Source organism: Diceros bicornis, chromosome 3 (genome assembly GCF_020826845.1).
Source record: "Diceros bicornis minor isolate mBicDic1 chromosome 3, mDicBic1.mat.cur, whole genome shotgun sequence".
Lineage (NCBI taxonomy): Eukaryota > Metazoa > Chordata > Mammalia > Perissodactyla > Rhinocerotidae > Diceros > Diceros bicornis.
This window is the reverse complement of record NC_080742.1, coordinates 102,941,529-102,954,351: the sequence shown is the minus strand read 5'-3', so window position 1 is coordinate 102,954,351 and position 12,823 is coordinate 102,941,529. Positions and strand designations below refer to the sequence as shown.

General features: G+C 38.5%; 1 protein-coding gene across 2 annotated transcripts in view; it reads left to right on the top strand.

Moving 5' to 3' along the window:
• NCAPG2 (non-SMC condensin II complex subunit G2) overlaps nt 1–12,823 on the top strand; it is a 78,115-nt gene that overhangs the window by 59,351 nt on the left and 5,941 nt on the right. For both annotated transcript variants that reach the window (XM_058534224.1, XM_058534233.1), the window contains exons 23-27: nt 225–412; nt 1,782–1,922; nt 5,298–5,401; nt 6,228–6,328; nt 7,565–7,664. In XM_058534224.1, coding sequence (XP_058390207.1) covers nt 225–412; nt 1,782–1,922; nt 5,298–5,401; nt 6,228–6,328; nt 7,565–7,664 — 634 coding nt within the window. The remainder of the gene's footprint in view (nt 1–224; nt 413–1,781; nt 1,923–5,297; nt 5,402–6,227; nt 6,329–7,564; nt 7,665–12,823) is intronic.

Sequence of the window (12,823 nt, the reverse complement as noted above, 5' to 3'; positions counted from 1 at the left end):
CAAATATGCTGTTACTGTTACTGATGGTATTGGTTTTATATTTAAATGGAGCAAGATTGATTGATTGATGTTAAAATTTATATTACTCTGACCGACCTGGTATTGGCTTACCAATAACAATCTCTTTTAAGTTACTATAATCCACATATGTTAAGTGAAAAATGTGTATTAATTTCAACTAAATTGTGTGATTAGTTAACTCATTTTTCCATTTTTCTTTCTAGTGAAGGGATTCTTTTATGTTTCATTACTTCTTGGCATTCTGAAAGAGGTAACTGGAAGTACCTTGACGCAGAAAACAGATTCAGACAAAGAAGTTGCAACGCTGTTTGATATGGTCCAGAAGGTGTTTCAGAAAATGTTGGAATGTATGGCATGGAGCTTCAGAAAGCAGCCGGAAGAAGGCCTGCGGGTACTCATGCCTTCACAGGACGGGGTCGTTAGACGTTAGATGGACAGTTCTCCGTGATGGACGAGGGTGCATGAAAATGTGTCCACTCACTTGCAGGCTCAGTTAGCACTTGCTTGTGCCGTTGGCCTGTTGGGTGAGGTGCAGCATGGTGTAGGAGAAAATTGCCAGGTGCCATCGTTCAGGCGCTGCTTGCCAGCCTTCTGCATAGTGTGGCACACTCAGAGAGACAGTATTATCTGCACTGGGCATGAGGCGAGGGAGGGCTAAGAGCCCACTTTTGACTTTCAGTCTTGGGACAGGTTTTCACGAGTTCAGGTCAACAGGCCAGCAGCGAGAGAGCTCATCTTCCTAGTGGGACAGGAAGCAGAGCACTAATTGCATTAGGCTTGTGAGTCCTCAATTGTTATTTGACAGAATTTTCCAAATAAAATATACTTTTGAGAATGCTAATTTTGATTATTTGTAAATGACAAAGACTTTCCCCAGGTGAAATGTTAATTTCCATCACAGGTTACCCTCCCATCACGTATTAACCTTCTCCTAGTTGGAAGCAAGAGGTGAAGACCTGTAAGGGCCCATGGTTCCCTTTGCTGATTGAAAGCTAGTGTGAAGTGGGATACTAAGTAACCAAGTCAAGTAAAAAATATTGACTCATATGTCAGATTTGCTTTATTCATAAAAACATTGTCATCAGAGAAGGCCATTGTGTTTTCTAAGTAGTAGTTTAAAAATATGAATGAGCTATTCTTTTTTAATGAAGATTTTTAAAAATGCTTAAATAGCAAAGTGTTTATGAAATATTGAAAATTTCAATTTTATTCTGTTCTTAGCTGATGGAGGTAATTGAAGATTGTTGGCCACATTTTCACTAGTCTAGTTCATATTTGAGTTAATTTGAAATGTTTGTGATTTTGAATGCATTGGTTCAAGTGTCTGTGATCTGTTTCTCTAGTGTAATTTGTGCCAAAATCTTATTTTCTCATCAGATTTTTTAACATTGGCTGTGCAGCTTCATTCAGAACACATGGCCTCATAGTTGATGTCTTCTTTTAATGTCAGTGATATTTCTTCATCTTTTCTTTCTTTCCTCTTTATTAATATTATTGATACTTCTATTCGTGGGGATTTTTCTTTGCTTTTGGGGAAAGAATATTGTAAAGGTAATTCCCAGTGTGCTTCAGTCCTTCCTATCCTCTTCTAGCTGTGGTGTTGAAGAGATTTGAGTCTACAACAGAAAGGAAAGGAGTGGACACTGATAATGGGCAAATAAGATTAGTGACTCCTGGAGTCCTGGGGGGGTGCAATAGGAATACTCATTCTTAAAGTGCTTTTTTCAACCACTAAAAACGACTGATGTGTTTTCTTGTAGCTCCTTTATTCTGTTCAGACCCCTCTTCATGAATTTATAACCACCGTTCAGTCTTGGCATGTGGATACGCCTGTTCACCGGGGCGTTCTTTCAACTCTGATTGCTGTGTCTGTGGTCGAGATAAGTCACCGACTACGAAAGGTGAATCTATTGATCCTGAAACTGTTGTGTCTCTTTCTGACTATACAAGATGCTGTTTTGTACTAGTAGCACATTTTTATGTCTTTTCAGTATTTTTTAAGAATGAAAGTTTAGTGGGTGGTCTCATTCCCAGAAGCTGGACCTCACAGTTTTACAGCTAGTTTGCGTTTTAGAGTCATGTGATAATTGGATAAATACATTAAGGATGTTGTCATTCTGGATTAATGCCAAACTAGTTCTTCCGTTGTGAACATTTCTTTTTGCCATATTTTAGAGATTTAAGTGAGTTGATACATTTCTTAAGATTCCTCTCTCCTGACAAAGGTGAAAGCAGTCGTGGTCAGTGGTGAGCAGGATGAAGACTGCTCTTGGACTGCATTTTTGGGATACAGTCAATTACACTGCATAATGACATTTCAGTCAGTGACTGGCCCATATGTGACGATGGTCCCATAAGATTAGTACCATATAGCCTAGGTGTGTAGTAGGCTACACTGTCTAGGTTTGTGTAAGTACACTCAGTGATATTTGCACAACCACGAAGTCACCTAACAGCATTTCTCAGAATGTATCCCTGTCATGAATACAGTATGACTGTATTCATGTCTCTTTGACTGCCTTCTACAGCATAACCCTCTTTTCATTTCTAAGCATGGGAAATTTGAATTTCTGATACCAGTTTAAATAGATTATTTATTTAGTCTTACTCTATAAAGGACCAGCTCTTTTCTTAGCAGTAGCATATTTTATATGATTAGCCTACTTGGTTAAAGACCGACGCAATCAGGATGATAATTCACATCAGAACAAGAAGTGCTGTTTGCCCATATGGAATCCTCAAGGTATTGAGCTAGGGCGTGGAATAGTGATTTAAGAAGATAGTAAAAATAATGATGGGTTTTCTCAGTATGAAAAGATGACATCTGACATGGACAATCATTGAATTATACAAATGTGTATATATATATATATAAGTTATATAAATTTTGTATTGTAACATCATGAATATAAAAAAAGTTAACTAAATTCTAAAGCATTAATAGAATTTAAGGCCCTCCTTAAAGCTTGATAGGAGCTTTTGGTTTTGGAAAGTAATTTCTAGTAATTACTAGAAATTTCTACATAGAATGAGAACTAGAACTTATTTACTCCTGTGAGCTGTATAGGTAACAACTATAAATAAATCAGTTAATGCCTGTGGGCAAACCTGGCCCACCATCAGTTTTGTAAATGAAGTTATGTTGGAGCACAGCCACACCCATTCATTTGCATATTTTCTCTTTTTTTTTGAGGAAGATTTGCTCTGAGCTTAACATCTGTTGCCAATTTTCCTCTTTTTGCTGAGGAAGATTCATCCTGAGCTAACATCTGTGCCAATCTTCCTCTATTTTGTATGTGAGTCACCACCACAGCGTGGCCACTGATGTGTGGTGTAGGTTCACGTCTGGGAACTGAACCTAGGCCACCAAAACGGAGTACACTGAACTTAACCACTAGGCCACGGGTTGGCCCCGTTTATGTATTTTCTGTGGCTGCTTTGTGTTACAACAGCAGAGCTAAGTCATTGTGACAGAGACCGTTTTGCCCATAAAGCTGAAAATATTTATTATTTTATTTAAATTTTTACTATTTTACAGAAAAAATGTGCTGACCTCTGTTCTATATCCTTACTGATTTTATTTGTCTACTTGCCCCATCAGTGAAAGGTTAGCGCTATGGAGGGTCTATCTCTTTCCGTTAGTTCTGTCAATTTTCTTTTCATGTATTTGGAGCTGTGTTATTAGGCGTGTGCACACTGGAGATTGTTGTCTTTTGATGCATCACCCATCTTGTTCTTATGAGAAGTCTCTCTGTCTCTGGTAATACTTCCATCACACAGTCTACTCTTTGCTGTTTTTCATGTCTGCATAGCATATCTTTTTTTACCCTTTTACTTTTAACCTGTGTTTCTTACAAACACCACATGGATGGGTATTTTTTTTTTTGTCCAATCCTATAATCTCTGCCTTTTAGTTGAGGTGCTTAATCCATTTGATTTTCGTGAAATTATTGATAGGTTTGGGTTTGAGTTGACCATTTGGATGTTTGTTTTCTATTAGTCCCTGACTTTTCTTCCTTTCCTGCCATTTTTTGATAAATTGAGTGTTTGTTCTATTTTATCTTCTCTGTTGACTTTATATTTTCTGTTGTGTAGTTTCTTTAGTGGTTTCTCTAGGGGTGTTAGTGGTGTGTGTAACTCCTCACAGTCTCCCTGCAGAAATGCTGCTGCAACTGTGCATCATAAGAATCTTATAACAATCTTCTTCCCATTAGCCTCGTCTACCTCTTGTGTTCCTGTCACAGACATTACCTCTGCGTATGCCAAAAATCTCAAGATACATTTTTGTTTTAACTAGTCAATAATCATTTGTCTCGTATCAGCAATGTATTTGCAACATATAAGATGTAAAGCATTTTAATGAGAAACAGTGCTATTTCATATATAATGATGATTGACTTTATATCCAAATTAGTAGTATGACTCCTAGCAGAGGAAATATGGGAAGGCTTGTTACAGGCGCTGTCTATAGTTACGCCTAAGGGAAATTCCCTAAGATAACCAAGAAATAGGCAAAAGATAGTGGTGGAGCGATATGAGGGTGGGTGGGCATACTCACGCCTTAGCTATTACGGTGGAAAAGAAAGCCATAAGCCCCTTCCTGGAGCAGGAGTTCTGGACTTAAGGCCATTTGTACATGGAGCTCATTCACTAAGAACGGATGACATTAAACTCGGATGGTTGATAATAAAGGGCATAGATCAGGTCGGACCCTCTTTGTGGATCCAAACCAGCGGCACTTCACTGCGGGTGATTCTGCTCCTCCTGAGGACACTGGCGATGTCTGGGAACATTTGTAGTTGTCACAGCGGGGGTGCTGCTGGTGTCTGGTGGATGGAGGCCAGGGATGCTGCTCAACACCCTACAGTGCACAGGACGCCCCCACAACAAGGAATTATCCAGTCCAAAATGTTAGTAATGCTGAGATTGAGAAAACCTGATCTGGACTAATAAGAATAACAAGTTAAATTTGCTTAGCATAAAAACACGTTATTTACAGAAGATGATATCAGATTAAAGGCTCTTTGACAAAAGGCTTGTTGAGTGACAGGTCTGTCTTTTTTATTTACTTCTGTCTAACTGGATAAGACACCCCTGTGTATAATAATAGATTAATCATAATTATTGTAGACATTTCAACAGTTAATAAAAATCACTTTTGAGTTTCTGGAATGCCTTTCTCAAGTGTTGAAGAAAACCCTAAACAGTGTAAAATAAGAAATTAGTCCCTTCTCATTCTCAATTTATAAGTTACTGATCTGAAACTTTTTTTTTAGGTTTCTGATGTAGAAGAGCTTACCCCCTTGGAGTGTCTTTCAGACCTTCCACCATTTTCAAGGTGTTTAATAGGAATAATAATAAAATCTTCAAATGTGGTCAGGTAATCATTTTCTCTTTACTGTCCTGATAACTCTTATCATGGATGTAAGCTCTCAGTAGCTTTTGCTCTATTCCTTTTACTCTCAGAATTTCTCCAAGGTCCATTTTTTTCTGTGAGAAATACATTCCATAGAATTTTCTCTCATTTTTTCAGTGATTAAAAGTATTTACATTATGCTAATACAAAGAGAAATTCTAACCTTCTATAAAATATATTCATCCACATAGTTTCTGGTTATGCTTATCATACTAAAATTCAGTAAGAGGGAAACATTTAAAATGTTAATGTGTAGTAAAATACTTCTTACTATGTATACTTTCAGAACACTTGACTAGTTTTCATTTGACACACAGCTGTTACTCATTTCTCTGTCCATATGTCACTTGACTAAAATTCTGGGGTTGTGGCATATACAGGGCTGATAGATTACAGAAGGAATAGTTTTACAGATATCTGATACCTGTGGAACTTTAATAGCAGACATGTTCAATGAAAACTTTAAAAAGCATTGTTTTTAGCAGCTATGAATTATCTTTCAGTAACATGGTAAATCTTTTTTTGTGTGCATTGTGGGTATAAAGATTAGCTTTATTCACTTACCAGAATGTCCTTGTTCTCTTTCTAGCAGTATCATCTGATTTTAATATCTCACCTGTATGATTTGGCACACTTACAGTGAAAAGTATGGGAAGAGTTTAGTCAACTTCTCGTGTTACCTGAAAACTAGAATTCATGGTGGCTGATGAATCTTGGCTATGTTTGTTTTTCTATAAAGTATTAGGATGTATACTGTAGAGTAATTTCAGATGTTTATTATTTTTTGCAGATCATTTTTAGATGAATTAAAGGCATGTGTTACTTCTGATGATATTGAAGGCATTGTATGTCTCACAGCTGTTGTGCATATTATTTTGGTTATTAATAAAGGTTGGTTAAATTTTTTCTCATATTATCTGGGATATTGCTAGCTGTATCTCACCCAGAACTTTCAGGGAATGTTTGGGAACTCAGCTCCTACATCTGACGAGTCTCCTGCCAGTCAGGCTCTCACAGTTTCCATACCCTGCTCTTTCCTGCTCTGAACACATGCTGTCTGCCTGGGCTTCCTCTGCTTAGCTAACCCTGTGCCGCCTGGTATACCAGCTAGCTCATGCTTCCTAATCAGTTCCTGTCCACCTTTCCCCTTTCCCCACTGGACCCGTTACATACCCCTCTCTGTGTCTCAGAATTGCATTACTATTGATTTGTCCTATATTAGTTATGTTTAAAAATCTGAATTTATTTTTGCTAATGATGGTATGTTTTGGTGTTAATATTTCATATGTCTGCTGTTTTGCATTAGCCTTAACCTTGCCTATTCTGAATATCCCAGCCAGATGAAAGAATACTGGAAAAATAATTGGAGATACCTATAAAATGCTTACCTCAGTGTAAAATATAGTAACATCCCTGCAGGTGGACCACTGTTAAGTTTCTATATATTTTGCTTAATTTTACTAATGTGGAAATTATTTTCTAAGATAACATATTATACATAGAGAATGCTCCTATTGAAACAAGCTCTCCTCATAAGTCTGCATGCATAGTATGTTTGCAGATTTATGATACTACTTTGTAGCTAGTTTGACCCGGGCCAGGCATCAGAAAAGACTTCCTAAGGGAGTGTCCCCTGAGTTAAGATCTGGAGAATGAGGAATGCTCTCCACATGGAGGGTGTGAGGTGCCCCTGATTTGAGATCTGCAGGATGAGGAGACATTCTCCACATGGAGGGTGTGAGGATGGAAGTTGGGGTGCTGATAAGTACTTAGAACTTAATAGGTACTTAATATTTGCCCAACAAGCGATGACTGAAATGTGGTAGTTGTCATTTCTGATGGAGGCACAGGTGAGCATCAAGTCTGACACGTGGCCAGAACTCATGGGCTCATATCCATTGGAACTCTACCTTAGACCTGATGAGTTGCTTTTGTAAACGTTTGATCTTCTCACATCCCTTTGAAGGGATAACTACTGTTCCACAGGTCAACACATGGGTTAACTCAAAGGGAAAGGTAGGGAGGTTCAGTCCTTTGAAATTGTGCCCACATTGATAACAGTGTATGTTTGCTTTTGTGTGGTAGTATTAAAATCTTTTTTCTGTCTTTAATACAATTTTCCCATAGTTAAACATAAGAGTTCAAAAGTGAAGGATGTTGCAGCCACTGTTCACAGAAAACTGAAGACATTCATGGAAATTACTTTGGAAGAAGATAGCATGGAAAGGTAAAACATAGATACACTCCAGGTGTGAAGATCTGAAAACTACTAGTTACTCCTTAGGTATATTTAGATCACATTTTCATTTCTGCTGCTACAGCCAGGTAGTTAGAAAACTGGGGCTTGGGGGACAGAAATGTTTCTGTGGGCAAAACTCATGGAGCGTGTGTGATTTACTTCCTACTTCTGTCTTCACAAACAAAACTGTCAGTGACAAAATGCTGGTCTAGAAAAGTAAGAGCATACAAACTTATTTTATATGGTTTTAAAGCTAGACAGGTTACTTTTGGTGGTTCTGTGGGCATTCCTAAGATATAATTACCCAGTCCACAAGCATCCACATTGGGGATGGGAAAAGTCCTACAGAGACTGAAGAAAGATATATGATTTCTTCCTTTCTGAGTGGCCCATAGCTACCACAGGGACCGCTGCTTAGGAATTTGTTCACTAGGTTACTTTCTAGCTCAGTGTTTTTGCTGCTGTATACTGTTTTTGACATGCTGTACAATTTCCTGTAGACTCTATTATGAATTATGTTTGACTCTTAGACCAGCCACAAAAACAATGTTTTCTCTGCTGTTTTTTGAACATCATAAGGTTAAGTGTTACAGAGCTCTGAACTAGGTCATTAGTATTATTTATGCCTGGGAAACTAGCCACTTTCTCCTTTGGAGAAAGGCTTTCAGAATCCTAAATTGCTAACTTATAAACAAAGACAAAGACAGTTTTATCTCTTTCTTCCCAATCTGTATACTTTTTCTTTCCTTTTCTTGTCTTGTTGCATTATCTAGGATTTCCAGTATGATGTTGAAAAGGAGTGGTGAGAGGGGACATCCTTGCCTTGTTCCTGATCTTAGTGGGAAAGCCTCTACTTTCTCATCAATAAGTATGATGTTAGTTAGCTGTAGGTTTTTTGTAGCTATTCTTTATCAAGTTGATGAATTTCCCTCTATTCCTAGTTTACTGAGAGTTGTTGTTATGAAATTGTACTGGATTTTATCAAAAGCTTTTTCTGCATCTATTGATATGATTGTCTGATTTTTCTTTTTTAGTCTGTTGATGTGGTGGATTACATTAATTCATTTTCAGATGTTGAACCAGCTTTGCATACTTTTGCATAGATAAATACCCCTTGGTCATGGTGTATAATATTTTTATACATTGTTGAATTTGATTTGCCTAATATTCTGTTGCTTATTTTTGCATCTATGTTCATGAGAGATAGTGGTCTGTAGTTTTGTTTTCTTGTAATGTCTTTGTCTGGCTTTGGTATTAGGGAAATACTGGCCTCATAGAATCAGTTTGGAAGTATTCCCTCTGCTTCTGTCTTATGAAAGAGATTGTAGAGAATTGGTATCACTTCTTTAAATATTTGGTAGAATTCACCATTGAAATCATCTAGGCCTCATGCTTTTTGCTTTGGAAGATTATTAATTATTGATTCAATTTCTTAATAGATATAGGCCTATTCAGATTGTCTATTTCTTTATCCATCAGTTGTGGCAGATTGTGCCTTTCAAAGATTTGGTCTATCTCATTAAGTTATCAACCTTGTGGACATGGAGTTGTTCATAATATTCCTTGATTATCCTCTTAATATCCATGGGATCTGTACTGATGTCCCCTGTGTCTTTTTTTTTTTTCTAATTGCTAAGGAAGATTGTCCCTGAGCTAACATCTGTTGCCAATCTTCCTCTTTTTGCTTGAGGAAGATTAGTCCTAAGCTAACATCTGTGCCGGTCTTCCTCTATTTTGTATGTGGGTCGCCTCCATAGCATGGCTGCTGACGAGTGGTGTAGGTCCACGCCTGGGAGCTGAACCTGGGCTGCTGAAGCGGAGCGTGCCAAACTTAACCACTAGGCACCAGGTTGGCCCTCCCTCTTTCATTCTTGATATTAGTAATTTGTGTCTTCTCTCTTTTTTTCTTAGCCTGGCTAGAGGCTTATTGATTTTATTGATCTTTCCAAAGAACCAGCTTTTGGTTTCATTGATTGTTCTCTGTTGATTTCCTGTTTTCAATTTTTTTGATTTCTGCTGTAATTTTTATTATTTCATTTGTCTGCTTCAGATTTAATTTGCTCTTCTTCTTCTAGTTTCCTAAGGTGAAATCTTCGATTATTGATTTTACATCTTTCTTCTTTTCTAATGTATTCATTTGGTGCTATAAATTATCCTCTAAGCACAGCCTTTGCTGTATTCCACAAATTTTGATAAGTTGAGTTTTCATTTTCATTTAGTTAAAAATCTTTTAAAATTTTTCTTCAAATTTCTTCTTTGACCCATGTATTATTTAGAAGTGTGTTGTTTAATCTCCACAGACTTTAGGATTTTCTGGTTATCTTTCTGTTGTTGATTTCCAGTTTAATTCCGTTGTGGTCTGAGAAGAGGCATTGTATGATTTTTATGCTTTTAAACTTGTTAAGGTGTGTTTTCTAGCCCGGAATGTGATCTATCTTGGGGAATGTTCTATGTGAGCTTGAGAAGAATGTGTATTTTACTGTTGTTGGGTGAAGTAGTTGATAGCTGTCAGTTGTATGCAGTTGATTGATGGTGTTGAGTTTAGCCCTGTCTTTACAGATTTTCTGCCTGGTGGATCTGTCCATTTCTTTTCTTTTTTTTTTTTTAATGTTGTCTCTGTGTTTTTTTTTTGTTTTTTTTTTTTTTTTATTGGAGAGTTCAATCCATTTACATTTAGGGTAATTATTGAAATATGAGGGCTGAATGTTGCTGTTTTGTCACTTATTTTCTGGTTCTTTTGCATTTCCTTTGTTTCTTGTCCCATTTGTTTTGGACTGCCAATTCAGTTTGGTTGTTCTGTCTTATGATTCTTCTAGTTTTCTCTTTGTTTATCATATGTGGTTTTGCTTTGATTATTTGTTTAGTGGTTACCTTGAGGTTTGGGCAAAAAATCTTGTGTATGAGATAGTCCATTATCTGATAGCCTCCTATTTCCTTATACTAAGTCAATTCAGTCACTTTCTTCTTCCCCTTCTAAGTTGCTCTTGTTATACCTTATTCTATCTTGTGTTGTGGCTGTGTGTTTACAGTGATGAGGTTAAATTTATTTTTGGTGAATTTCTTCCTTTGATCTTTGAGTTTAGTATTTAAGTGGTTGCTAACCTATTCCGGTAAAGATCTACTATTTCTCTGATTTTGTCTACCTACTTTTCTCCTTCCTCCAAGCTTTGTGTTCCCTTTCTCTTCTTTTTTTCAGGCCTGAGGGCCTTCTTGAGTATTTCTTGTAGTAGGGGTCTCGTGGCCATGAACTCCCTTAGCTTTTGTTTATCTGGGAGAGTTACTATTTCTCCATCATATTTGGAGGATATTTTTGCTGGATAGAGTATTCTTGGCTGAAAGTTTTTGTCTTTTAGTATTTTGAATATATCATTCCAGTCTCTTCTAGCCTGAAAAGTTTCTGTTGAGAAATCCGCTGAGAGCCTGATGGGAGTTCCTTTGTACGTTATTTTCTGTTTTTGTCTAGCTGCCCTTAATATGGTTTCTTTGTCGTTGACCCTGGCTAGCCTTACCACTAGGTGTCGTGGTGAAGGCCTTTGTCTGTTAATATATATAGGTGTCCTGTTGGCTTCGCTTACTGGTATTTCCTGGTCCTTCTCCAGATTTGGGAAATTTTCAGCTATTATTTCCTTGAATAGGCTCTCTGTTCCTCTTTCCCTCTCCTCTCCCTCAGGAATACCTATAATTCTTATGTTACATTTTCTAATAGAGTCAGATATTTCTCGGAGTCTTTCTTCATTTCTTTTTAGTCTTAGTTCTCTCTCTTCTTCCATCTGGAGTATATCTGTATTCCTATCCTCTAAAGTACTAATTCTTTCCTCCATATTGTCAGCTCTGTTCTTTAAAGATTCCAGATTCTCCTTTATCTCCTCCATTGTGTTCTTCATCTCCATCAGCACTGATAGGTTTTTCTTTATGATTTCAATCTCTTTTTGTGAAGAAACTCCTAATCTCATTGAATTGTTTGTCTGTGTTGTCTCGTATTTCGTTGAGTGTTTTTATGATAGCTATTTTGAAATCTCTGTCATTTAGTTTATGGATTTCTGTGTCTTCGGGGTTGATTTCTGGGTGCTTGTCATTTTGTTTCTGGTCTGGTGATTTCATATATTTTTGCATTGTGGTTCCTGTGTTGGTTTTGATTTTCCTCATCCTGGAAGTCTCTGGTTGCAATTTCCACCTGCCGCCACTGTCTGGTGGTAAAGGGCTGTGTAGTCTAAGCCCCCTGCGCTCTGCCCCAGTTTTTCTGCTGCGATCCGCAATTTTTTTTTTTTTCTTTTTTCCTGCTGCGATCCACGGGTCCAGTCCAGTTTGTTCAGGTCTGCCTCGGATCGCTAGGTCTGGTCGAGCTGCAGACTCCGGGTTGCGGGGAGGGGGGAGCTCTCTCTTTTGCCTTCTGGGTCTCTGACGTGGGAGGCTTCTCGTTTGCCCCTCTTTATCCACTCTCTGGGGTGCTCAGATGTTGATGGTAGCCCTGTGGCTCCTCTGAGTCCTCTGTGCGGGAGTTTCCCACTGGCTGAGAGAGCCCGAAGAGCTACAGTTTTCCCGCCGAGGGCCGCCCCTCCCCCCTCTCTGGGAGCCGCGCAGACTGGGATCGCTGATCTGATGGGGAGGGAGCGGAGTTCTCTTTACCTCTCCCCACTTCCTCCCGGGGCCCAGCACGTTCCGCTCTCAGATGTGCGGCAGTGTGGATCCCTCCGCTCTAGGTTTTCACTGTCTGGGATTCCGTTGTTGGTCTGTGGCTGTTGCTTTTGTTGTATCTTGTGGGGGAAGAATTCACGGGAAAGCTCACTCCGCCATGATGCTGACGTCACTCATCTTTTTTTTTTTTATTTATTTTTTTATTTTTCCCCCCAAAGCCCCAGTAGATAGTTGTATGTCATAGTTGCACAGCCTTCTAGTTGCTGTATGTGGGACGCGGCCTCAGCGTGGCCGGAGAAGCAGTGTGTCGGTGCGCGCCCGGGATCCAAACCCGGGCCGCCAGCAGCGGAGCACGCGCACCCAACCACCAAGCCACGGGGCCGGCCCCTGTCCATTTCTGATAGAGGAGTTTTGCTTTATGTATTTTGTGATCCTGATATTAGGTGCATATAAATTTAGAATGGCTATATCTTGATGAATTGACCCTTTTGTCTTTATAAAGGATCCCTCTT